Raw genomic sequence first — 25,658 nt, 5'->3', positions numbered from 1 at the left:
TTTTGAGATTCATCCACGCTGTGGCATTTGCCAGAATCGAATTCCTTTTTATAGCTGAATAAAATTGTATTATATGGGTATGTGCATTTTGTTTATCCGTTCATTTGTTGATGGATGCTTAGATTGTTTCCACCTTTTGGCTATTGTGAATAAGGCCACAGTGAACATTGGTGTGTAAGTATCTGAATCTGTTAAAATTTCTTTGGGTATACCTAGGAGTAGAATTTCTGGGTCATGTGGTGATCATTATGTTAGCTTTTTGTTTACTTTGGTTTGTAATTGTTTTCCATAGTGGTTGCACCATTTTGCATTTAAAACTTGTTTCTGTTTTAAAAATTATAACCATTCTAGTAGATATGAAGCAATCGTGGATTCTTGCTAAATGCTTTTTGACTGATTTTAATAGTAGATTTGATTTCTGTAGGAATTTCACATTTAAAATGTTTCCTTTAGCAGGGACAAGTAACATTTCTGTGACAGTTCTAAGTAATGGAACTGCATTTGTTTTACTTATTAATAACAGAAACGGGAAAAACTCAACCCTTGTATTGCTCTTTTAATAAGACAGAACTTGAAGGAAAAGTATTTTGTCAAGGTCTAAATAGATTTTGGAATAAAGAGTTGAAAAGCAGTTTTGTTTAAAAGAGGTAAAATGGCTGCCACTCAGACTTTCATTGCAAAGAAACCTTAATAATAAATGGAAAAACTGTATCTAAACTAAAAATATATAAAATATTAAATTATTTCTTGACTATTGAAAAAATTTGATTCAATAGTATTTGCAGTTAAGAGAGAATTTTAGAAAACTTTAATAATTTGTAAGAAAATGTGCTGAGAAAAGACTTGATAGTGTCAGATGTTGGAAAAACAGCTGATATGATCAGGAAAACTTAGCCCTTTTTTATTTCCATAAATTCCTGGCATTCAAATAAGCATTACAGTTATTTATAAATATCACAGTGATTACAGTCTCGTACATAATTTGTTATATTAAATAGTTTGAGCTTTCCAACTACCAAGGTTCTTTATAATTAGATGTAATTAATTCATTAGTTCTATACCAAGTTTCTCATTTGTGAGATGGAGGTATTATTTACTTCAAAATGGTAAAGGGAAAACAAGCAAAAGCATTTGCAAATGCTCTGTAAGTAAACCTATACCATGAATATATTTTCTTGGCCAGAAGTACTGGGACAGACCGTTAAATATGGAGGGGATACCAGGGCAGTCAAGACCTGCACTGGCTATACAGAAACATTTCGACTTGCTTAGGCAGTCTCTGTTTCCTGTGTTACAGGTTTTCCTGACAGCCTGTGCAAGTTAGGACTTTTGATCTTAATATTTGTACAGCTTGTGAGTTAGGTGAATTATTTCCACCAAACAAAACTTTTTACAAATATAAGCGTCCAGATGGCCTTAGCTCAACTCCGCTGGCCCCCACTAGACACTATATCAATATGTTTCTTATCAGTTTTGAAATTTTCTCCTTAAGTTTCATTTAGCATATTGCCGAAAGTGGGTTAAAGAGGCCCAATTAGTAAGATCCCAGCTGGGACTTTTAGATGGGAAATATGCAGGATTGCCAGATGAGATCATGGGCCTGATCTAGTGTTTATCTGTTAAATCTGTTTATAACTGCTTAACTCTTGACTTGCAGACTTTTAAGGCAGCCATTTGACGTCACAGGGTTGGGAACTAGGCTTGTGCCAGTATAAAGCTGCTGTGATGTGGGGCCGTTGGGCCCTTTTGTTGTTTTTCTCAGCTATGTGCATGCACTTTGGAGCTTGACAAACAGCCGTATCCAGTGAACTCCCTGCAAAGAAATTTGAAATCGACTCACCATGAAAGTCATACCACCAAAAGTGACTCCTAACCCATGTACAATTCAGAAAAAAAGCACTAGTTAACAAGTGCCCACTGAGTGATTATTTAGTTGTAGAATCTGGTCAGATTTTTCTTTGTTCTGGCTCTGTTCTCTTCATGGTGGCCCTGCAATTTTTGGATGTTATAAAACCTCCCTATGATTATAATAGCACGTAAGTTGAAAGTTCTGAAAAAACAAATGAAGATGCATTTATTTAAGTAGTTTTCAGTTTTTTCCTGAAGAAGAGTAAGTTGATTATTTGAATTTATGAAGCATTTACTTAGGAAACTAGAAAATAAAACACTAGTGAAAGAACCTCGGCAGGCACAGTGACTCATGACTATAATCCCAGTACTTTGGGAGGCCGAGGTGGGCGGATCACCTGAGGTCAGGCATTCAAGACCAGCCTGGTCCAACATGGTGAAACCCTGTCTCTACTGAAAATACAAAATTTAGCCGGGCATGGTGGTATCCTGTAATTCTAGCTACTCCGGAGGCTGAGGCACGAGAATCACTTGAATCTGGGAGGCGGAGGTTGCAGTGAGCCAAGATCGCGCCACTGCATTCCAGCCTGGGTGACAGAGCGAGACTCCATCTCAAAAAAAAATTAATTAATTAAATTAATTAATTAATTAAATAAACAGGATTCACCCCAGGTCTGTATCCAGTGCTCCTACTCTTTACTAGGCTGGCCAACGTGGCAAAACCCCGACTTTACTAAAAATACAAAAAGAAAAAACCAAAAAATTAGCTCGGCACGGTGGTGGGTGCCTGTTATCCCAGCTACTTGGGAGGCTGAGGCAGGAGAATCGCTTGAACCCAGGAGATGGAGCTTGCAGTGAGCTGAGATCGTGCCATTGCACTCCAGCCTGAGCGATGGAGCGAGACTCTGTCTCAAAAAAAAAAAAAAAGGAATCTCAAGGAAGTTTAAAGAAAGAAAAGTAATCAGAAATGTTAGTAGCATCCTTTCCCTGGGGAAATAGGGAGGAAGACCCACACATTCTCACACATAAACCAGTGTATTTTCCAATGACAAGTATATGTGGAAATCTCAACTTCACCCAGCTCTTCTCTAGGTAGAACACTTCATCAGATAATTATATTACTGTGTGAAATAGCTTTCAGAATTTTCCTTAAGGCCTTTTTTGAGGATCTATTTGTTTAAACTTACATCATTTTAAAACTCATGCCGTTTTAAAAATGATACCCCATTTGACCTCACCCTTTCTCCATGGTTTTTCAGACATTTCAGAAAGTGTTGTGGATCTAATTTGCCTCTATTGTAAATGTAAATAGAAAATATAGTGTTTTTGGAACATGAAGTGCAGAGTAGTGAGTCTTTTGCTAGATCTTGTTTTGGCTGCTAAGATGCCAAGCCAGTTTTAGAACCAAGAAGTCTTAATGTCTTGATTGTCTTGACATTACTGATGGTTCTGCAGGGCAGCACATTTTGGCAGCTTAAATCACTGTCGTCTTTGTTCTCTTTTACTTTTAGTGAATGATCACATCATCACAATGACTAGGGTCTTCAGAGTTCCCTTTCACACACTGGCTTAATGCTCCTGATAATCCATAAGGATTTGAACTTTTGCTGCGCAAAGCTAGAACCCTTGGTCTTACTCTGTAACTGGAATGCATTAAAACACTTTAAAACCTTGGGGAGCCAGGTAGGACTTAACCATCTCAAAGATCGAATAAGGTGTTTTAGGCCGGGCGCGGTGGCTCAAGCCTGTAATCCCAGCACTTTGGGAGGCCGAGACGGGCAGATCACGAGGTCAGGAGATGGAGACCATCCTGGCTAACAGGATGAAACCCCGTCTCTACTAAAAAATGCAAAAAAACTAGCCGGGCGAGGTGGCGGGCGCCTGTAGTCCCAGCTACTCGGGAGGCTGAGGCAGGAGAATGGCGTAAACCTGGAAGGCGGAGCTTGCAGTGAGCTGAGATCTGGCCACTGCACTCCAGCCTGGGCGACAGAGCGAGACTCCGTCTCAAAAAAAAAAAAAAAAGATGTTTTGATAGATACTGGTTAATTATTGTACTATTTCAAGTGTATACAATATGAGGTATTTTCTTTCTTTATAATTAAATACAGCCTTTTTTTTGCTGTTTATAGACATTTAATAATTACATGGATGCGTTAAAAACTTTTAATGAGAAAATTACAGTCAAAATTTTTTATATGTAAAATAAGTGAGGGAGAAGAAATAGAGTAAATGTTTATAGAATGTGAAAAATTATATAATACATAATAAATATGAAACTAGGAGGAATAAATAAAACCAAATTTTAGTGAACATGATTAGACTAATCTAGAATCTAAAAGATAATAAAATCTGTTAACAAAACTAATATTTATAGAAAAATACACCATAAAGTATATTTTCAAGACTAAAATTTCTCTTCTAAAAATCTAGTGTTAAGTTTCAGTAGATAACATTTTGAAAAACTAAGTGATGCTTTGAGTAACCTGGTCATTGCATAAAAGGATATGATTTTTTTTTTCCTGGCCATTGTGTAGCAAGTTAATTTTTAGGATTATTGTTTTTAATCAGAAGTTCAAAATAATTTCCCCAGAAAAGCAGTGGGGTAGAAAATTTCTGCTATCAACTTATGACCAGCAGTTCTCTTATATTTTGAATTTTTAAATCTGTTTTCTCCTTTATTTGCCTTACACAAGACATCAGGTCATATGTAAATGAATGAATAAATACACAGAGTACTTAAAGAGTTAAATTTGTAAACATAGGACATGAAAATAAGTTTAGATGGAAAAGGAATTCACATCACATTACTTTATAACAAAGGAACAAAAACGTAAAGTATAAAAGCATTATTTCTATGTGTACTTTCAAAAATAAAAATAAAAATACAATCCACCGAAAGTAATTTCTGTATAATGTCTCACAGAATTTAGGTATTCACTTAGAAGTCAGATGTAATGATGCCCCCAAAAAAATAAAACATTGAATATAAGGCAGAAACGGTTATTTAAGATTACAGGTCATAGATACACCTCTGTGGAAAAGGCAAACAACTAGGTGTGAAACAGAATCTGACTCTTCACACACCTTAGAATGCTCTATAAATGAGTGACAAAATGAATGGAGGAAAGGCTTTTAGGCTTAGGGATGACCCTAGGTAACTCTAGCAGGAAGATGTTGATTTTAACAAAAATTCACCCTGTCCCCTTGATTTATCTGTAGAGGTGTTTACCAAATTCTGAAAACACACTTGAAACTGTTCTTAAAAATTTTAATACACTGACATTAAAAACATAGTGTGTATTTGATGGTAGGGTGATTTTATGTATTTCTGCATAACATCAAGTGTTAGTGAGTTTGTACTGTAAAAAGGCACTAAATTTGTTAATTAAGGCTAAGAAGAGAACAATGGAAGTATATCTTCTTGATAACCAGTCATGAGGGTGTCTGAATCCAGCTGGCTTGATTTATATCCAGGCCCTGTCACTTTACTGAGTTGGGGGGCTCTTCTTCAAGCCTTGATTTTCTTTCCTATGCTGTTGATCATGGCCACCTCAAAGGGTAAGAGGATCAAATTAAATGAGATGGTGGGTGTTTTCGGTTGTTTTTGATTTTTTGTTGTTAAGACGGGGTCTTGTCCTGTTGCCCAGGCTGGAGTGCAGTGGTGCGATCATGACTCACTACAGCCTCGACCTCCCAGCCTTAAGTGCCCCTCCCACCTCAGCCTCCCGAATAGCTAGGACCACAGACACATGCCACCAGGCCTGGCTAATTTTTTATGTTTTGGAGAAGTGGTGTCTCTCTGTGTTGCCCAGGCTGGTCTCAAACTCCTGGCCTCAAGTGATCTCTCAGCTCAGCTTCGCAAAGTGTTGGGATTACAGCTGTGAGCCATTGCACCTGACCAAGATGGGTATTTTTAAAGCCATTGGCATTCAATAATGGTAAAAATACTGATAATTAATGATAATGACAACCTTCACAAAGGACTGTTTTTTATTCCTAAAGTTTTTCACTTTTCCTTTTCTTTTTTCTTTTTGCTTTTCTCTTTTCTATTCTCTCTTCTCTCTTCTCCTGTCTTCTCTCTCCTCTCTTCTCTTTTTTTCTGAGACGGAGTTTCGCTCTGTCGCCCAGACTGGAGTGCAGTGGTGTGATCTCAGTTCACTGCAACCTCTGCCTCCCGGGTTCAGGCTATTCTTCTGCCTCAGCCTCATGAGTAGCTGGGACTACAGGCGCGCACTGCCACACTCGGCTAATTTTTGAGTTTTTAGTAGAGATGGGGTCTCACCATGTTGGTCAGGCTGGTTTTGAACTCCTGACCTCGTGATCTGCCTGCCTCGGCCTCCTACAGTGCTGAGATTACAGGTGTGAGTCACCATGCCCGGCTAAAGTCTCTTTTTCCGTATACTGGTTTTTAAAATAATTTTGGTGGAACCCCAAATTCCAGTGGATTCAAAGTATTTCTAAACATTGACTTATAGTTAATGGCAAAATTATTCATCCTTCCTTTCTTGGAGCTCATCAGGGAAACACAGTTGCAATGTTATTTAATATTCTCAAGCCTATGAAATATTGTAAGCCAAACAAACACATCCTCATCTCCGTTTTATTCTATCTTAATTGTGCACATCTTTCTCCATTTCAAATTCTAACTGAATCTCTGTTTCAAAGACCCAACATCCATTGATTATGATGTTTCTTTAGCAGCCAGTGAGATTCCTGACTTAGAGGGTTTTTTTTTTTTTTGAGACGGAGCCTTGCTCTGTTACCCAGGCTGGAGTGCAGTGGTGCAATCTTGGCTCACTGCAACCTCTGCCTCCAGGGTTCAAGCGATTCTCCTGCCTCAGCCTCATGAGTAGCTGGGATTACAGGCACGCGCCACCACGCAGTGCTAATTTTTGTATTTTTAGTAGCGACAGCGTTTCACCATGTTGGTCAGCTGGTCACAAACTCCTTGACCTCGTGATGCGGCCTCCTCGACCTCCCAACTGACTTAGAGTTTATTGTATAGATAAGCCTTTTTGCAGAAAGGGAGAAATTCAGCCTTAGTTCGGTTAGATCACTAGTAATCTAATTGCAAGGATTCATTAGAGGAAGAACACTGATTTTAGTTGTTTAGAGGCGAGATAGGTTTTGCCTCACTTTGTTTTGGCTCCCTGTGCAGCACAGGAAGTACTTTGCAGTGAACTTCCTAAGTTTGGACTTGACTGTTTACATTCTTTTCAATTAACTTGTCCCTTCAGCCCCAAGTTCTTGGTTGGAAGGAGCTTGCAAGCCATTTGATGGTGTGTGTTAGAGGTGTTTTAACAATAGGGTTAAGGAGCAAATTTACCTGCTTTCCTTATTTCTGTATTTTTACGAAATTCGTCAGCGACATCTCCCCCAACCCCTACTGATTAATTTAGTAAATGGTATTAGTAAATGATGTTGAGGACCAGTAAATAATATATTGGTATAAATGGCTCATTTTTATCCTTAGTGAAATTAAGGATATAAAACCATTGACTTATAAAATTATTTGTATTTTTTAAATGTAATACAGCTTTTTCTTTCTAAAAATTTGTTATTGTCAAGTCGTACAGTTTGAAAATTAGTAACTAGATCGAGACAGTGATTATCTTTGGGGGAGGGGGAAGAAAACAAGAAAATGCACATGTTTTCTACTTGCTCTTGGTGTTTAACTTCATTATTGTTACCTAAACTTGGTTGGGCACACACAGGGTGGGAGGCTTCACTGGATCCTGTTGGGGGCTGGGGGGTTCATTGCTAAAATAATGGAGAGCAGAAACAGGATTGTGAAAATATACTTGGAGGCCTATTGTGGTCTATGTCTGATCTTTAAATAGAAACCTTCTCAAAATGATTTTGGAAAGTTTAGGCAACTGTGTGTTGTTTTTTTGTTTTTTGTTTTTCCAATTGTAGAGTTTGTTTATGTCAGTACTGTTTTCTCTCCTCCTCCTACCTCTTTTTTTTCCTTCTGCACCAGCCACTAATAAAAGCTCAAAGTAAACTTTGCAGAACGATCCTTAAACATATACAGAAAATTAAGATAGGTCCTCAAATGACCTAACAAGCACTTAAGGTGAAGCTAAAAGAAGAGCACATTAAGTGCATTCTCAGTCTGCCTACCTCAGAAGTGGGACTTACTTTTCATGTGCTTTTCCATGTAGACACAGACACCCCCACCCCCGACAGAGTTTCGCTCTTGCTGCCCAGGCTGGAGTGCAGTGGCACAATCTTGGCTCACTGCAACCTCTACCTCCACGGTTCAGACAATTCTTCTGCCTCAGCCTCCTGAGTAGCTGGGATTACAGGCACGCAGCACCACGTCTGGCTAAGTTTTGTATCTTTAGTAGAGATGGGGTTTCACCATGTTTGTCAGGGTGGTCTCTAACTCCTGACCTCAGGTGATGCACCTGCCTCTCCCAAAGTGCTGGCATTACAGGTGTGAGCCACCATGCCCAGCTGACACATGTTTTTTAAAATAATTCTCTGAGACTTTTTATGTTACACAGTGTTAATCATTCAGCTTATCTTTGAGTGCATAAAGCACTTTCACACATGCATGCATCCATTCTCTCATTTTGCCTGATATGTGCATAATATGTATTAGATGCAAAAGTAGGTTATCTCCTTTTCAATAAATTAGAAGATGAATGTGCAATTACGTATAATTAGTCCTTTCTTTAAAGAGCTGACACCACACTTGTCAACACCAGTAACCCTTTGACTAAAAAAAAAATACCACTTTTATCTTTAAAGGATCTATATCGTCATCTGCTAATTGGATATGAAATTAGTAAGTATTTCAAAACCCATCCCTTCCCAGTTTAATCCTGGGTTTTGTACTTGGCAGAAGCTGTGTAGGCACATATGTGGCCCTTATGAATGAAAATGATTCTCTCAATTTGCTGTCACTAGGAAAAGAGATACAAGCTATTTTTAAAGCTGTAATTGATAATGAATTTGCGCATAAATCCCCCTACTTTTTCATTGGATGCACTCTGTAACCAAAGGGGTGTGTATTTTCTAGACTGGCCTGTTTCAGTAATAGAGACTGGCTTCTTTAAGAATAAGGCTGTGATTTCTTTTGTCTGTTTTATTGTTGTTTTCTTTTTTTCTTTTTGGTGCCAAATTCACAGATTTAAGCCTATGATCTGAGCTTTACAGAGATGAATCACTTAATCCAGAAATCATTTACATGTTCACATTGACAAGGCATGATTTCTATGCCACATTTCTGAAATTTTTGATGTGGCACCCATAAGGCTTTAGTGAAATACAGGGAAGTGCTTTGTTGAGGCAAACCCACTGTTGATTTCCCAAGTCAGTGAAGTTGGCCATCAAAATTCTCAAGTTTCTTTGGTGTCACTTGACAGTGACAGACATCAGACTGGAATGTCTTGGGCCAACATTAAGCCGATATGGACCATTAAAAGTTTGTTTCTAGGTTTTCCCCAAATCCTCTATCAGAGTTGAAAATTTAACTGAATTGAGAGCTATTGCCTAGGATCTGCTTCCTTTAAGCTTTTATTTTTGAGTGCCTTCATTTAGCAGGTAGCAGGAGTAAAAGACATTGATGCAAAGGGGAAAGAACGTATGCCAATGGGTTTGTTCATTGTCCTAGCAGTGAGACAGGAGAGGAGGAGGCAGTAAGGACTCTGCAATGAAAGGGACTGCTGGCAGCACCAGCCATGTTTGGTGTTTGTGTGTTAAGGATTCTAAGGGATGTTTTTGTGCCGACCAGAGCAGTTGACCTGCTGCTTTACCTTCTGTTCACCTTCAGAGTCCTCGGTGTAAAAATGTGAGCATCAGGATTCCTGAGTAAGAGAGTACCATCTGCACTCTGGCCTATGTTTCTTTCCATGTAATAATATCTATTTTAAAGTGTCACTGTAAAATACTGCTTTAATGGGTAACTGACCGTGTTTGGCTTAGAAACAGCCCCTTCCTATCATTGTCAGGGCCCAGGTCTTTCAATCATCCTTTTCAGAATGGTTTGAGAACATAGTGGCAAAAGTTCAAACAATCATGCCCTCTCGACCCTTTGGAAAATAAACTCTGCTTGACATGTTAAAGATTGCATTTATAGCTTCTTCAAAGGCCCTGTCATGACTTTATAGTCATCCTATACAAAGCAGATTCTCCTAGGGCATGGTTATGTACATAGGGATGGTTGGCTAACACAAAAAGTAAGTGTGTATTGTAGAAAAGAAATTAATTGAGCTGGGGTGGATAGTCAAGTCAGATGGAGATTCTAGATACCTTCAAAGTATATCTGCCTAGTTCCTCCTACAAAGGGAATCCAGTCTCTCCAATTACCAGCCAGGCCCCTAAGACCTACTCAGGCTGTGTGAACCAACAGACATGGGGCAGGAGAAGCAGGACACACATCAGCTCCCTGTGGGGGAACACAGGGAATAAAGGAAACTACACAGCATCAGACTGGATAGCAGCTCAGGTGTCCTGCTGCTTTCTCCCAGTTGGGGCAGTCTCAGAGCAGAGTATGAATCTCATCTTTCTCTTTCTAAGTAATAGAAGAACCTCTCCAAAAAGGCCAAAGGAGAAGAATCCCTATTGGTTCATATTTGGAAGAGGAGCTCCATAGCTGATAAGCGCTGGGCCATAGGGATTAGTGTTTATCAAATGTCAGGCATTAATCTGGCCATTTACAAGATCTCATTTAATCTTTACAATGAATGCTATGAAATATGGACTATATTCATCCCCAGTTTACAGCAGAGGAAACTGAGACACAGAAAGGTTAAACAGTAAGGTCAATAGTGAAGTAGTATTTAAATATAGGAGTCAGACTCTGAAGTCCACATCCCTGATTCTCACAGTGTAAGCCTCTTGTTCATGGCTAGGTTACACAAAATTGATTGTGACGTCTCTTTTATAATTGTGACTATAATTAACTATAGTTGATGGTACTCCTAGACAACTAGTTTTCTTGATACCTTTGCCAGTTGTAGAAGGGGATTGATTAAGTAAGACCATCTTCTGGTTGCTTTTCTAATCCTTCTAGGTTTCGGGGGCAGACATGAGGTTTTCCCCATTTTGTTATTGGAGCAGATACTTCATACCTTAAACAATGTATTGTTTTCACCATAGGAATTTGGCTTAGTGGTGGGAGGGTGTGAGTTTGAGTGCCACAGTTTATTCACAGGAATAAAAGTGAAGCCAAATGTACATTGTATTTTAAGAAGTGGCGTAGTCATTAGGAAATCTCTCTGGTTAATGAGGATGAGATTAGGCTTTTCTATCATGGCCAATATTATTCTTTTATAACACTTGGCTTGTTATAGATATTATCAGAGGAGAAATTACACAGGCTTGAAATCAAAGATAAACCTGTGGAAACATTCTAGACTAGACATGGAAACATATTCCTTTCTGTAACTAAAACCTTCAAAAGAGGATAAAATTTTACTGCGTTTTATGGAACATCTGGTTTAGAAACAGTTAAGATTTTTTTTTAATTCAAGGAGTTAAAAATCAAAACTGACTTCAAGATATGTGGTAGCCTAACACTTCCTGGAAGACTGTTCAATTAGGCAATCAATTGAGGAACCTGTACCCAGACTCATGGCCCAGCATCACCTCTAAAGGCTCCATGGCTACTTATACGACAGGAAGCCTTGGGAAAGGGGTCTCTTTCTCCAAGTGCAATATAGCTGTTTTACCAATGGAAAGGGAAACATGCTTTCAAATGACTGATTTAGGCAAGGGGAAAAAGGAGTATTAAATCAGATTATTCTAAGGTAAAGCCAGGGCAAGCACTGGGAGGTAGTTGGATTAAGAAAAAGAATGAGGCATAATTGGTGTGATACAGTTTCTCATTGGGCAATAACCCAGCAGCACAGGCTGTGTATTAACAGTCCTGATGTCTTTGCAAGCAATGCCCTTATTTAGGAAAAGTATGAAATACGGTTTACATCTGACGGATTCTTTCCCTCACTTGTTCATTCTCTGTTGGAATCCATATCTACCTAAGTTTCATCACAATGCAAACTGAACAACAGCCTCAGTTATTATCTGAAAACAATGTCGTCTTTATAAAATAAAAATCTTTGCAGAACTGTACTGTCCTCACACACACATGCTCTATTGGGAATTTAAAAATTGGATTGTGATATGGATTCTACCGGTAGTTAGCTGGGAATTTAGGCACATTAATTTAGTTTTCAGAGTCTTTTTTCATCTGTGTTGGGAAGCCTATTGGCATTTTGGATGAGAATTCTAACATTGTGTGGGACTGACTATTCTGCTCCTTTTAGGACTTTATTTTCCTGCCTAATGAATGCATGTACGGTATTCAGTCATGTAACAGCCTTCAGATACCTTTGCACATTTCTCTTTCTTTTCTTTCTTTTTCTTTCTTTCCTTTCTTTCTTTCTTCCCTCCCTCCTTCCCTTCCTTCCTTCCTGTCTTTTCTTTCTTTTCTTTCTTTCTTGTCTGTCTCACTCTGTCACCCAGGCTGGAGTGCAGCGGCACGATCTCAGCTCACTGCAAGCTCCACCTCCCAGGTTCACGCCATTCTCCTGCCTCAGCCTCCCAAGTAGCTGGGAGTACAGACGCCCGTCACCACACCCAGCTAATTTTTTGTGTTTTTAGTAGAGATGGGGTTTCACCGTGTTAGCTAGGATGGTCTCGATTTCCTGACCTCGTGATCCGCCTGCCTTGGCCTCCCAAAGTGCTGGGATTACAGGCATGAGCCATCGTGCCTGGCCACCCTCGCACATTTCTACATATCCCTAAGGAATAGGGAGAAAGGGCAATGAGGAGTACTAACCATGGCTGAGAACTAGGTTTGATGACCCCAAAAGTTCAGTACTAATTATGAATTTTGTGATTTATGTAGACAAACCTGTATTACTTACCATCAGAGAACCTGACCCAGTTCTCTACCAGCTTCCCATTCCTGTGATCTTCACTCATAGTTTTGTATTTTAAAAATGTTTGAGTGTCACAAGTTTTCACTTATAACAGTGATATATTAATAAATGGTAGAAAACTTCTACTGTTTCATTTTTAACTCACCTTCACACTGTTGTCTCTCAGTGAGTCCTATGCTCTCCACTGTAATAGATTACCCAGATGCGGGTTTGTCTGTGGCCTCTCATGGAGTCATTTCAGGCTCCAACTGAGTGTAACAATTGTTTTCACAGACTCCTGGGGAAACTTTCGAATATACCTTGCCTAGTTTCTGTTTCTAATATAACCATATGTTTTATGATGCCTGTGGCAGAGAAAGTTGACAATACTCAAAAACTGTAAATATATTTTAATCTTGGACCAATATTTGAGAGCTCAGAATCTCTCTAAAGTATGTATTTACTTCCTAGTTCCTGATGGAAATGACATGGCTATCAATTTTAAGAAACAGTTTATATTCCTAACTTAACGTTTTTAACTTCTAAAAAGGCAAAAAAAGTCAGTTCTTTCTGCTTCATTTCTTTTTCTCCTGTTGAAACATTTGTGGCCCCTGGGATATTTCCTTTTCTTGTGACCAAAATGCTCTTTGAAAATAGTAGAAGGCTTTTATTGTGGTTCATGCCTGTAATCGCAACACTTTGGGAGGCTGAGGCGGGCAGATCACTTGAGGTCAGGAGTTCGAGACCAGCCTGACCAACAAGACGAAATCCCATCTCTACTAGAAATTTAAAAAAATCAGCCAGGCATGGTGATGCACACCTGTAATCCCAGCTACTCGGGAGGCTGAGGCATGAGAATCGCTTGAACCCAAGAGGCAGAGGTTGCAGTGACCCAAAATCATGCCACTGCACTCCAGCCTGGGTGACAGAGTGACTCTGTCTCAAAAAAAATGAAATGGTAGAAGATTTTTATTCTTAGCTCTCTCTAGAAAATGTTTTTTGTTGTTGTTTTTGTTTGTTTGTTTTGTTTGAGATGGAGTCTTGCTCTGTCGCCCAGGCTGGAGTGCAGTGGCGAGATCTCAGCTCATTGCAAGCTCCGCCTCCTGGGTTCACACTGTTGTCCTGCCTCAGCCTCCCGAGTAGCTGGGACTACAGGCGCCCGCCGCCACGCCTGGCTAATTTTTTGTGTTTTTAGTAGAGATGAGGTTTCACCACGTTAGCCAGGATGGTCTCGATGTCCTGACCTTGTGATCCGCCCGCCTCGGCCTCCCAGAGTGCTGAGATTACAGGCAGGAGCCACTGCACCCGGCCACAAGGTCAGAGACGGATAGTAGCAAATTTGACGTTAAGTTTCGTTGGCTGTGGGTTTTCATTTGGAGTTGGCCGTGGGGAAAGGGGCAGTATAAAGGTTGTTAGAATCAATTGAAGAAGTCTTTCACCTTACTAGATGGGATCATATATTATTACTACCTTACTATTTGTATCCTATAGTAAAAGGCAGTTTCATCTAGATCAGTACATATGCCTCACATCTACTGAATCAACAGGTCAGAATGGGAGTGTAGGAAGCTCTAGCAGAATCTGATAGGAAGCTCCTAAAGAAGTGACTTGTGGCTGTATCCCAGAGTAGGTAGAGTCTTTGATTATTTAGAAGCTTCCTTGGAGAGGTTCAGTATCTCAGAAAGTCAAAGCAGGTGCGGAGGGGAGTTAGAATTCTAGATCCTCAGCTTTTAGTCAACATTTATAATACTTATTCATAAGTGGGTTAGCAGAAAGATGAATGGGTCAAATTCATCTTTCAAAATGATTTCAAAAGTGAATCAGCTTTCACTTTTGAAATGGTAGAATAGTTTTTACTTGGCTGTGAATGCATAGGCAAAGTAGAGACAACAAGGATGGGGAGAGACTCCAAATTGAAGACAAACAGAAACAAATGAATCTAACTGTATTACAAATGAATAACACAACCACACTGAAGGTGGGGGGCATGGGGAAACTAACCCACAGATAATCCAAATAATACACATATTGGCAACACACATTTAGACTAAAGACAAAAAACTGTAAATAAATATAAGTTGTAGTTAATAGACTTTTTATAGTGGTATCGGTTAGCAATTTTGAAACTAATGTGCGTTTTTGTATTGAGCAAATAAATAAATGTATAGTAGATAATGAGAGCTAGGATTCTCGCTATTAGAGGAGTTACACATGCAAAGGAGAGGGATAGAATTAACCAAATGGTATTAGATTGGAATTGGAGCTATCAGTATGAACTTTAATACATCTAAATATATTTTAAATATATTAAAATATTTTTATTAAAATAAAAATTAAAAATGTTTTAAATAGATATGATGCAGAGAAGTAGATCTGAATGTGAGAGCATGTGTGTGTACACAACTGGGACACTTGGAACCGCAAAATAAATAATGATAGTAATGAATTATAAAGCATAGAGCTAAATATAAGTCTGTAAGTCATTACTGATGTAAGTAATTAATTAACAGGGCAGAAGGGAGAGCTTTTCCATGGAGTAGAAAGTTGATACACTGTTTATAAGAGGAGCAATGAAGGCAATCCCAGCTACTCGGGAGGCTGAGGCAGGAGAATTGCTTAAACCCAGGAGGTGGAGGTTGCAGTGAGCCGAGATCATGCCACTGCACTCTAGCCTGAGTGACAGAGCAAGACTCCGTCTGGTGGCAGTGGGGAGGAGCAATGAGATTACCAAAGCACCATCTGGCAACTACAATAGTAACAGATGCTTCAGGTAATAATTAATAGATGTTAAAACTAGTAGATTTTTTGAAAAACAACATATTTATATAGTCTAGAAATACCTGTCTATAAGAAACTAGTTAAAAGGGGAAAACATAGCATCTTTACAATAGAGAAACTTGGCAAATGATCAAAGCTAATATCACTCATAATGGGACAGAAGTGACATCATGTGCCTCTTGATATTATGCACTGTGCAGGACACACATCTCTGATCTTCCTGCCAAAAAATGCGTAACCTGAATCTAAACCAAAAAAAAAAAAAGATAAACCCAAATTGAGGGCCACTCTACAAAATAAGTAGCTTGTAGTTTTCAAAAATATCAAGCTCATGAAAAGTAAGGACTGAAGAGCTCTTCCAGGAGACTAAAGTGATGACAACTAAGTGCTGTGTGTGATTCTAGATTAGATCTTAGATCAGGAAACAAAGGGATGTTCTTGTTTTTAGGAAATCAGACTGAAGTAAAGGGTAAAAGAATATCATGCTTGCTACTTACTTTTAATCAGTTCAGGGGAAACATGGTATGTGTGTTTGATAAATGTGAAATGCTAACATCTAAGAAATCTGGGTAAAGGGTATGTAGGAATTATACTATGTCTGCAATTTTTCTGTAAGTCTGCAATTATTTCAGAATAAAGTTCTTTTTTTAAAAGTAACTAGTTTTTAAGAACATAGCTGGTTGAATGCTGTGTCCCAGTAGGAAATCCCTTATTCCACCTCTCTCCTTTTGTTTTTAAACTCTGTATTGGATTTTATAAATTATACATATTTGTAAAAATTTCACATGATGGAAAATTGTACAAAAGTCTGTCCCCTCTCTCACCCCTGCTACCAAGTGGAATGCTATTAACTGGTTGGTTGTCTCGTTCTAAACCTTTCTGGACTCACACAGATAGAGAAGTATACATGCATGTGTATATACCGACTCCTCTACCTCCATACTACTAAACATTGTTGAGTATCTTTTTTTTTTTTCCCCCAGCCTAATCTAGCCATGGACATCTTTCTCAATATGTATATATAGCTCTGCTTTGTTTGTAACGATTTTTTTTTTTTTTTTCCTAAATGAGTCATTCCATTGTCCCTGAAACTCGTTGTCAAGGACTGATGGACTAACTTTAGTGTAGAACCATTTGTAACAACACCGGGAGCCCGAAGCTAACAGAATTGAAGTACTGTGTTTATTGTACCAGATAACCAAGACTCTGTCAGGCATGAGGGTGCTCTGAAGACCTCAGTGACAGGAATTTGGAGACTTTTGTTCTAGTGAGAGGCTGTTACGGTGACTCAGCTTTGGTCAACATCATTTTCTGTGTCTCTATATAGGCTCAAGGTTGAAATCCTTATAAGAGAAAACAGGTTTGTGGTCAGGGGAATAAGGGCGCAGAACACAAACATTGGCCCCTGAGTACCCTTCCCAAAGAAGAAGACTCAGAAGGCAGTAGCCATCTCATCCCAACTACTCTTCCCAGGGCTGCTCTAATGGTTTCATGTCTGATATGTTCTAGTCTCTTCATTGAGTCTATCTTCCCTACCACCCCTAGAGTTACCACCAACCACTGTGATTCTCAAATGTGGTGCCCCTACAAACAGCATCAGCATTACCCTGAACTTGTTACAAATGCAGATTTTCAGATTCCATCTCAGAGCTACTGAACCAGAAACTCTAGCAAGTCCTTCAAGTTGATGCTGCTAACATTTGAGGGTCACAGACCTACTACATAAAGCTGATACTATCCCCCTCATTTTTAAAACCTAATGGCTCAGCTGAGCACACACTCCAAAGTCCTCACTCATGGCCTAAGAGGTCCTTTGTGATCTCACCCCAGTCTGCTTGTTCAGCCACCCCACTCCTGACCTCTCCCATCCCAACACCCTTTGTGCATCCTGTTACAGAGAAATTTGCTGAGCCCTTTCCTGAACTGCACCTGGTGAACTTCTACTCTTCCATCACTTCCTCGAGTGCCTTCCCTGGCTCCCTGGCATGAAACTCCCCTGATATACTTTTAAGTATACTGGACAAACAAGAATATGTTGTTTCTCAGCAGTGTCCTTTTATCTCCCAGAATTTGCCCTGAGTAGGGAGTTCAGCCTCTGTGGATTATATGGAACCTGGATTGGTTGAGACTATTGACTGTCCTGTAGCCAGTCAGATTGGGGTGCTTGTAAGTAACTGTTTATATTCAAATTAATATACTAATATTCAGAAACTATCCTTTCTGGTCCATGTAATAAATAGGACACCATTTACATTTGGAAGAGAAAGGTTCTCTGTTTATTGTGAGAAGAACGGTGAATTATGAGCAAGAGAGGAAAAGGTTGCTTTTTGAAAGACACAGGTTCACCCTTTCACTTGGCAGTAATCTTATCCTGACAGCATTTAATGTGAAGTAATTGTAACCAGAGAAGAATCTTAGTAGGCTTTAATTAAAAACACAAGGATTTTTTTTCTCTTGTATTCTTCCTCCTATCTGCCTCTTTTTCATCTTTCTCTTTTTCTTTTTTCCCTCTTCATTTCTGTGTTCTCCCTTCTCCTGCCGCTCTTTTTTCTCCTCTTCATCATCCTTTAACATTTAAAATGTTTTTGGCTTGGCTAATCCCTATGGATGGAAACCTAGCTGAGCAGGATATTGATTACCAAATATGGTATTGCTGCTAAAGATGTTAGAGGAATGTGGCTTGTATTCTAAGCCTCCGGCCTCTGAATAAGCTGCCAAACAAATTAGGTCATTTTAACTTCTGAGCTTTTTTTTTTTTAAATAAGGATGCTGGAGCTTTGATTTGGAACATGATGTTGATGTTATTTTAGTTCAAATGGAGGGGGTATGAAGAAGGGGGCAGGGAGTAGGGGAGACTTAGTTCAGCATGTTTTAGGACTCAAGCCACCAGCCCAGGTTGTGTAAGAGGCAAACACATTATGTGGAGCTTCAGTTGATTCTGAAACACCAGAGAAAGAGCTGAGGCATAGAATTCACATGTACAGCCTCATTTTCTGAGGCCAGATGCTCTAGACCACGACCAGGTCCCAGGATACTCTTCATGTTATCCCCAGTGGCCTGGGCCACAGGACTCATGTTAATGTGAGCTCAGGTTTAGGAAAGTTGCTTCTTCACAGGAAGTTTGGTCAGGTTTAGTGCCAGGGAGGACGTCCTGAAGTTGATTGCAAGTTGCTGCTATGTGCGTCTGATGGAGTGGGATGCGATTGAACAAGTCCTTCCACAGCATACCTGTACTTGACACCCAGGGACTGTGCTTGTCTCCCATCAGAGACCACAGTTCTTACCTCCATTCTTGGAAATATTTATTCTGTTGTAGTATTAGCTTTGTTAGGATTGAAGTTGGTTCACCTCAGTGAGGTCCTTTGTGACCTCACCTCAGCCTGCTTCACAATGCAGCTTTGCTTTTTGTTTTTATTTTTCCTTATGTACTTTTTGGGCAAAATAGTATTGAGGTTTCCCAAATTTAAAAAACAACAAAACAACACAACACCAGTTAAAGAAAATGTTCTTATGTTTCCCAGAACGGGCACTATCTGTTCACTTTTTGGTGTTGATTAGGTATGCACAAGGGTATTCTCCACATCCCTTTTGCTGCTGCCCTCAATTGGTTTCTTCTCAGAATGAGTGAGTCATGCTCGGGAAGAAATTCCACCCACTCCAAGACTTCTGGGTCAGGGCTCTGTGGCTTTTGTTAGGCCTCCCTAAGGACCTCTCTTTCCTTCCCCTTCCCCCCTTATTTCCTGTTAATGCCATTACTATCCAGCCACAGGCTCTTCTTTGTATCCTTGAAGCTGAGCCTGTGAAGTTTGAAGTTCTGAGTTGTTCATCCTGGTCTCTAAAGTAAGAGAGTCTTATTTTTGTGGATATTTCTTTTTCTTTCTTTTTTTTGAGACAGAATCTAGCTCTGTCACCCAGGCTAGCGTGCAATGGCGCGATCTTGGCTCACTGCAACCTCTGCCTCACAGGCTCAAGCCATTCTGTCTCAGCATTCCAAGTAACTGGGATTACAGGCACATGCCGCTACGCCCAGCTAATTTTTTTTTTCTATTTTAGTAGAGACGGGGTTTCACCATGTTGCCCAGGCTGGTGTTGAACTCCCGAACTAAGGCAATCCACTCGCCTTGGCCTCCCAAAGTGCTAGGATGACGGGCATGAGCTAGGGCATGAGCCACAGCACCCTGCCTGCTCTGACTTTTCTTCAAGCTCATTAGGAAGAACGGTGGCGAGGGGACGGGGGATGCTTTGGAGCCCTCAGGCCCATGTGTATACATTCAGAACACTAAATGGCAACTGTGGTCTTCGGAGACTCATTTTCAGGACTCCAGTCCCTTTCCAGACCACACCATGAAAACATGGGAACTGTGTGGGTCCCATGGGTGCATATTTAAAATGCACTCTCTTGGGATAGCTTTTTGACATGTAGGGTCCAGAATTCATGATATTGGATGCTTAATAATGAAGGCATTCTTGAATGGTGGAAGGATTCCAAATAGACTTGTCTTGCCCTAACTTGTCTTTCATAGTGTCTGTGATTTATTTTACTGAATATAATCTGTTTTAGGTAAACTGCAGGAATAGGGTCAAAGGTAACTGAAATTACTATACATTAAAGTGTATAACTGTGCTAGGAATTTCCTGGTTCAAATTTTAAACTGGAAAGTTTTTGTCTAAAAAGAAAAGGAATAGTTGAAAATCTGTGTAACTGCATTTTTTAAGTAAATTAAATCCCACTGACTTTAAAGTGTTGTCATTTTTCCTGTAATCTGTGTAAGTAGTAAGAATGACAGTGGTTGCTGACCTTTTTTCCTGATAGACCAGGGTTTACTGGTGTGTTTATTTTGTCACCATTCCGGTTTGACTCTAAGGAAATGAAAACATCTTCCATTTGTTCTCTATTTCCAAAGGGCATCCGCTTCGATCCTGAAATTCCGCAAACACTACGACTAGAGTTTGCTAAGGCAAACACGAAGATGGCCAAGAACAAACTCGTAGGGACTCCAAACCCCAGTACTCCTCTGCCCAACACTGTACCTCAGTTCATTGCCAGAGAGCCATGTAAGTCGATCTACTTTTCATTTAAAAATAGTAATAACTATTACTAGTAAGAACTGTTCGTGTGCTGCATGTGAGGTTACACCACGGGACATGGAGCTGGCTGAGTCTTATTTTCCATTTCTGTGAAGAGGTTGCCTAGGCGTTCTTGGTGTCAGAATTCCAAATACAGCAATCTTGTTTGCGATTGGCTGTCCCAAAAGATGGTTCAGCTTGAATAGAATCATAACTTCAGAATTTCATTTGAGTACTACAGATTTCCTTAATGTGATACTGACCATTGGGAGTATGCCCCTAGTTGCCTTGGGTATAATAAACCCTTATTTCTCCATGCTGAGACATGAGAGCTGGTTCTCAGCATTCACTTTAATCCATTTGTTGAAGGACATCAGCTCGGTGGCTTTGGAAAAATAGGATATTAAAAGTGAAAGAAGCAGATCTTAGGAAGTTGGTTCTATTCAGTTTAGCCATAACTCTAGGGGGAAAAGTAAACACACACAAAGAATTTATATATTGGAACAGTCAGTCTAGCAAACTAATACCAGTAAAACTTTAAGGAAATTTGGGGCTTCTGTTTCAACTTAATTGGATAAGGACAGTGGCTAATTGCTCAAGACATCTTCTACCCCACATTAATAAGCTTATTTCATTATTTCTGCCTTTCATTGAATAACTTTAAAAGATTGAATTTTCTTTCTCAAGCTCAGTCGGTGGCAGAAATGGGGCATGAGACAGGCCTTAACTTTTCCTTTCATTGCAGAGCCATATGTGATTTAATATGGCAGGGCATTCAAGGAAACCCAAATGACTTGGATTCCAAGTTATTTGGAATATTTTTGTCCTGTCATTTTTGGTCTGCTTTCTAAACCACACGATTGTGATCTTCTTCCTTCGATAATACATTTTAACTCTTCTTATTGAAATTGAAGGACACATGGATTCCTTGCTCCCCCCGTGTCACGTGCATGTCAGATTTAATCAGGTTATCTTTGGAAGTCACAACCATTCTGTAGCTCATTCACTCTTGCTTGCTACTCATCAGTAGAAACTAATAGATAAGTCTTCCAGAATGCTCTAAAATAAATGTTTCTATGAATCCAGAAAGTCATAATAGATGAAAAAATTACTTTGTTCTTTCACCTTCTTTGTACCAGGGAAACTAGAAAACTTTGCTTACTTATTTGGGAAGGAAATCTAAACAAAAGTTATATCTTACAGTGTACTTGTAATACAGGAGAATATAGGAACATCCTTTACATAATTCTTCATCCTTAGAGTATCTAGCTTAATACTTTGTATATTGTATGTATTTAATATTTATTATAGTGAGTGGATAAATTGATACTGAAATTGGGCTACTTGTAGAACTACAGATGGATTTCTATGCCTCTTCTCTCTGAAATTTCTTCTCTCTTGATCAAGGCATCAAAAAAGAGTATTTTTAGGATGCCTGAATTAGTAAAAATAACCTAAAGTAATTCTTTGCCTTTTTAGTGAATTTGCCAACCTCAGATCTCAGAGTTCTTTGAAAAGATTAATTCAGACAGGAAATGTAATGCTGGTGATACTTAACTTTACATCCTCAATTCTTTGCTGAATGCTCTTTTTAACAGGCCCACAAAACTTTTTGTGAATTTCCTACAACAGCCCTGTGAAATAGGTAGCCAGGAAGGTTGTAGCCAGGTCACAACATGCTATACAAAAGCAACAAATAGGAACAAACTGAACATTCACAAGTCCCTGAAGTTACAGGAGAGCATAGTAACCGAGCTTAGAACTCTTTTCTGGCAAGCTCTACTCACCTCCCTTCCCAGCATACAGAACAGTGCAAAAATGGCCAGATAGTTTCCATGACAGGGTAAAAACTTGCTCAGCTGTTCACAGCAACACAAATTTGAAGTTAAAATAAATAAATAAATAAATCCAAGCAGCCAGCAGTGTATTCTTGAGGAAAATAAAAGTCAGCATGATTTATCTTAATATAGCTCATTTTTACGACACAGCGTCTTGATAAGAGCAAGTCCACTGTGGCTCAGGCCAACCTTATTATCCATTGCCATTCCCTCTGGGAACTGGGAACTTGCCCGTCAGATACACTTGCTTACCTGGAATCACACCGCAAGACTAAGAACACTGTGTTGGGTTTACACGGACAAACCCAGTTGCATTGTACTCAGAATTGGGTACTCAAGGTGGTCGGTTTAACTAATCAGGTGTAGACTATAATGGAATTGCAGAATTTGGGGATTGGAAAGGCCCTGAAGGCTAATCTTTGTTGTGGGCCATAGAAGTTTTTTATAAATGTTTCTTTTTGTTAATGTTTTTATATGGTAGTGGCTGAAAAGCACTCGTTGCCATTGCTAGAGGAAGAATGTTCTGTGGTTTGATTATACAACAAACATATACTTGAACTCTCAATTCTCCATAAATACCTGAACTTAATGAACTTAAACGAGCACCCAGTGTGCTAGACTCTGGAGAAGAAGGAAATTGGTTGCTGCCTTTAAAGGGCTGTCATTCTGGGGCATTGATGGTGGTCAAAGTTGTCAGAAAAACCTGGCCTCATATGAAGGACATAAAACAGATTCTGCAGCTTGGTTGAGATTGCCCCCAGTCAGACTCCATATTTGCTGAGCACCTACTGCATTTGTGCCAGGGATGACGAGTGAGAAACCAGGTGTTGCAACTTAACCTGGGTAGATGGTGGCCTGCTGTGGAGAACTTTGGCTTCAGGCTAGAAGATGTCAGTGAGAATCCTGTCAATAATTCTGCCAATTACTGACAAGCTTTGTGACCTTTAAGAAAAAAATTTTTTTTAACTTAGTTGTGCTCCCATTCTCTAAGCTATAAAATAAGAATAATACTTTCTGATTGTTAGGAGAGGTAAATAAAACAATATCCTAGGATTGAGCTGAGGATTATAAATAGGTATAGTGTATGTAGAGTACTAGGAAAATGTAAAGTACAATCATAATTTGTTAATAAAAAGCATTGGGTTGCCTTTCTTTCCTAATAGTTACAGCAGGTATTGATCTTCTGAGTTGTCATCACAGTTTGAGTATAGCCAATTGTCTTTGCAAGTTAGGAGAAAGGATGAGTGAAATTGTCATACAATTTCAAGAAAGTAGTATGTCTATAATTGATCATTAATTTCAGCTTTTCTTTCTCTTCCTTGTATGTAATAAAGTTGGAAAAGAACTGTGAGAAAGTGGGAATTAAGAGATGATGAAGAGCCGAGTGTGGTGGCTCACGCCTGTAATCCCAGCACTTTGGGAGGCTGAGGCGGGCAGATCACGAGGCCAGGAGATCGAGACCATCCTGGCTAATGCGGTGAAACCCCATCTCTGCTAAAAATACAAAAATTAGCCGGGCATGGCGACGAACACCTGTAGTCCCAGCTACTTAGGAGGCTGATGCAGGAGAATGGCGTGAAGAGGCGGAGCTTGCAGTGAGCTGAGATTGCGCCACTGCACTCCAGCCTGGGCGACGTCTCAAAAAAAAAAAAAGATGAGGAAAAATTATAAATGACATTAAATTCTCCTAGATTGTGCATTAAGTTGTATAGGAAGGTAGTATTCTATAATAAGAACTCTGCTTTGGAGATGAAGAAAGAGTAAGTCACTGTTAACTGATTTTTGTTTTTCTCATCTGTAAAGTGATGATGCTGTGTGCCAGATGCTCTCCTAAGCATTTTTACATGAATTATCTCATTTGATTCTCAATAGCACTTGTTTTCCAGTTGAAGAAACTGAGGCCTGGGAAAGTCTAGTAACTTTCCTGAGGTTACACCATCAATAAGTGTGATGGCTGAATAGTGTCCCCCAGAATTCATATGGTGAAGTCTCTGCTGCTAATACCTGAAAATGTAACCATATTTGGAGATAAGATTTTTAAAGAGAAGATTAAATTCAAATGGGGCCCTTAGGGGTGGAGCTCTAATCCATTATGACTGCTATCCTTATAAGAAGAAAAAGACACCAGGTACGTATACACATAGAGGAAGGGCCGTGTGAGGACAGAGGACAAGTCAGCCATCTGCAAGCCAAGGAGCGAGACCTCAGGAGAAACCAACCCTACAGACACCTCTAGACTGGCCTCTAGAACTGTGAGGAAGTAAATATTTGTTGTTTAAGCCGCTCACTCTGTGGTATATTACTATGGCAGCCCTAGCAATACAGTACATCAAGTGATAGAGCCTAGGCTTAAATTCTAGGCTTTTTGTCATTTACTAGTTTTGTAAGTTTGGTTTAGTTACCTAACCTCTCTGTGTCTCAGTTTTCTCAGCTACACAACGGCAATAATAAGGGCCACAGAGTCAGTACACAGTGGCTGTTAGTGTGCATGTGTAAAAATGGACACATTCGTGTGCCTTTTGTCCCTCATAATTAAGAGACCTATAGTTTTTCTGTGTTTGTTGTATACTCCGCATCTCACATCTAGAAATACATAATGGATTTTTTTGGGTAACATACCATAGTTTTATTTGTATGTTTTTTCAGTTGATCATAATTGCCTGATTCCTAGCAAGTGTGGAGAGAGGTGCCCTTCAAAGTACTTTTTAAACTTACAGTGTTACTGAGGTCTGATTGGGATGTGATTAAAATGCACATATTTAAGATGGCTCATTTGATTAGTTTGTCATAATACATATGGAAATGATTGAATAAATGTTCTTGATGAGTTTATACTGTTTGCAATATACCTTATTATAATAGTGCCCTTAAAGGTGGAGGCATTCAACACTTAATAGAGCCTTTACTCAATTTAGACAGATCCTGTCCTTTCCATTCAGTTTTTATGAAGCAGGTGTGAAAAGGCTCCAGAACTCTGCAGTAATGAAGATTCTTACACTCCAGCCCCAAGGAGTCTGGTTCTGCAGGTCTGGGCTAGGACGTAGGCCCTGTATTTTTTAAAAATGTAATTGTTCTTATTTTCCTCCCCTCTAGGCTTTTAAAAGCTCTTTGGAAAGTTTTGATGCACAGTTAAGTTTGAGAGTCACTGGTAAATCAAGGAATTTTTGAAGTTAAATTCTCCTTCCTACTTTATTTATTTATTTTTTTTGGAGATGGAGTCTCGCTCTGTCGCCCAGGCTGGAGTGTCGTGGGGCGA

At 39.4% G+C, this 25,658-nt stretch overlaps 1 protein-coding gene across 1 annotated transcript in view; it reads left to right on the top strand.

Moving 5' to 3' along the window:
• RBPMS (RNA binding protein with multiple splicing) overlaps positions 1-25,658 on the top strand; it is a 113,999-nt gene that overhangs the window by 48,221 nt on the left and 40,120 nt on the right. Inside the window, exon 6 of the mRNA XM_011944606.1 lies at positions 20,402-20,552. Within this exon, the coding sequence (XP_011799996.1) occupies positions 20,402-20,552 (151 nt within the window). The remainder of the gene's footprint in view (positions 1-20,401; positions 20,553-25,658) is intronic.

Source organism: Colobus angolensis, unplaced genomic scaffold (genome assembly GCF_000951035.1).
Source record: "Colobus angolensis palliatus isolate OR3802 unplaced genomic scaffold, Cang.pa_1.0 Scaffold233, whole genome shotgun sequence".
In the NCBI taxonomy this organism is placed as follows: domain Eukaryota; kingdom Metazoa; phylum Chordata; class Mammalia; order Primates; family Cercopithecidae; genus Colobus; species Colobus angolensis.
The sequence above is the reverse complement of the archived record's forward strand: the minus strand, read 5'-3'. Positions and strand labels throughout refer to the sequence as shown.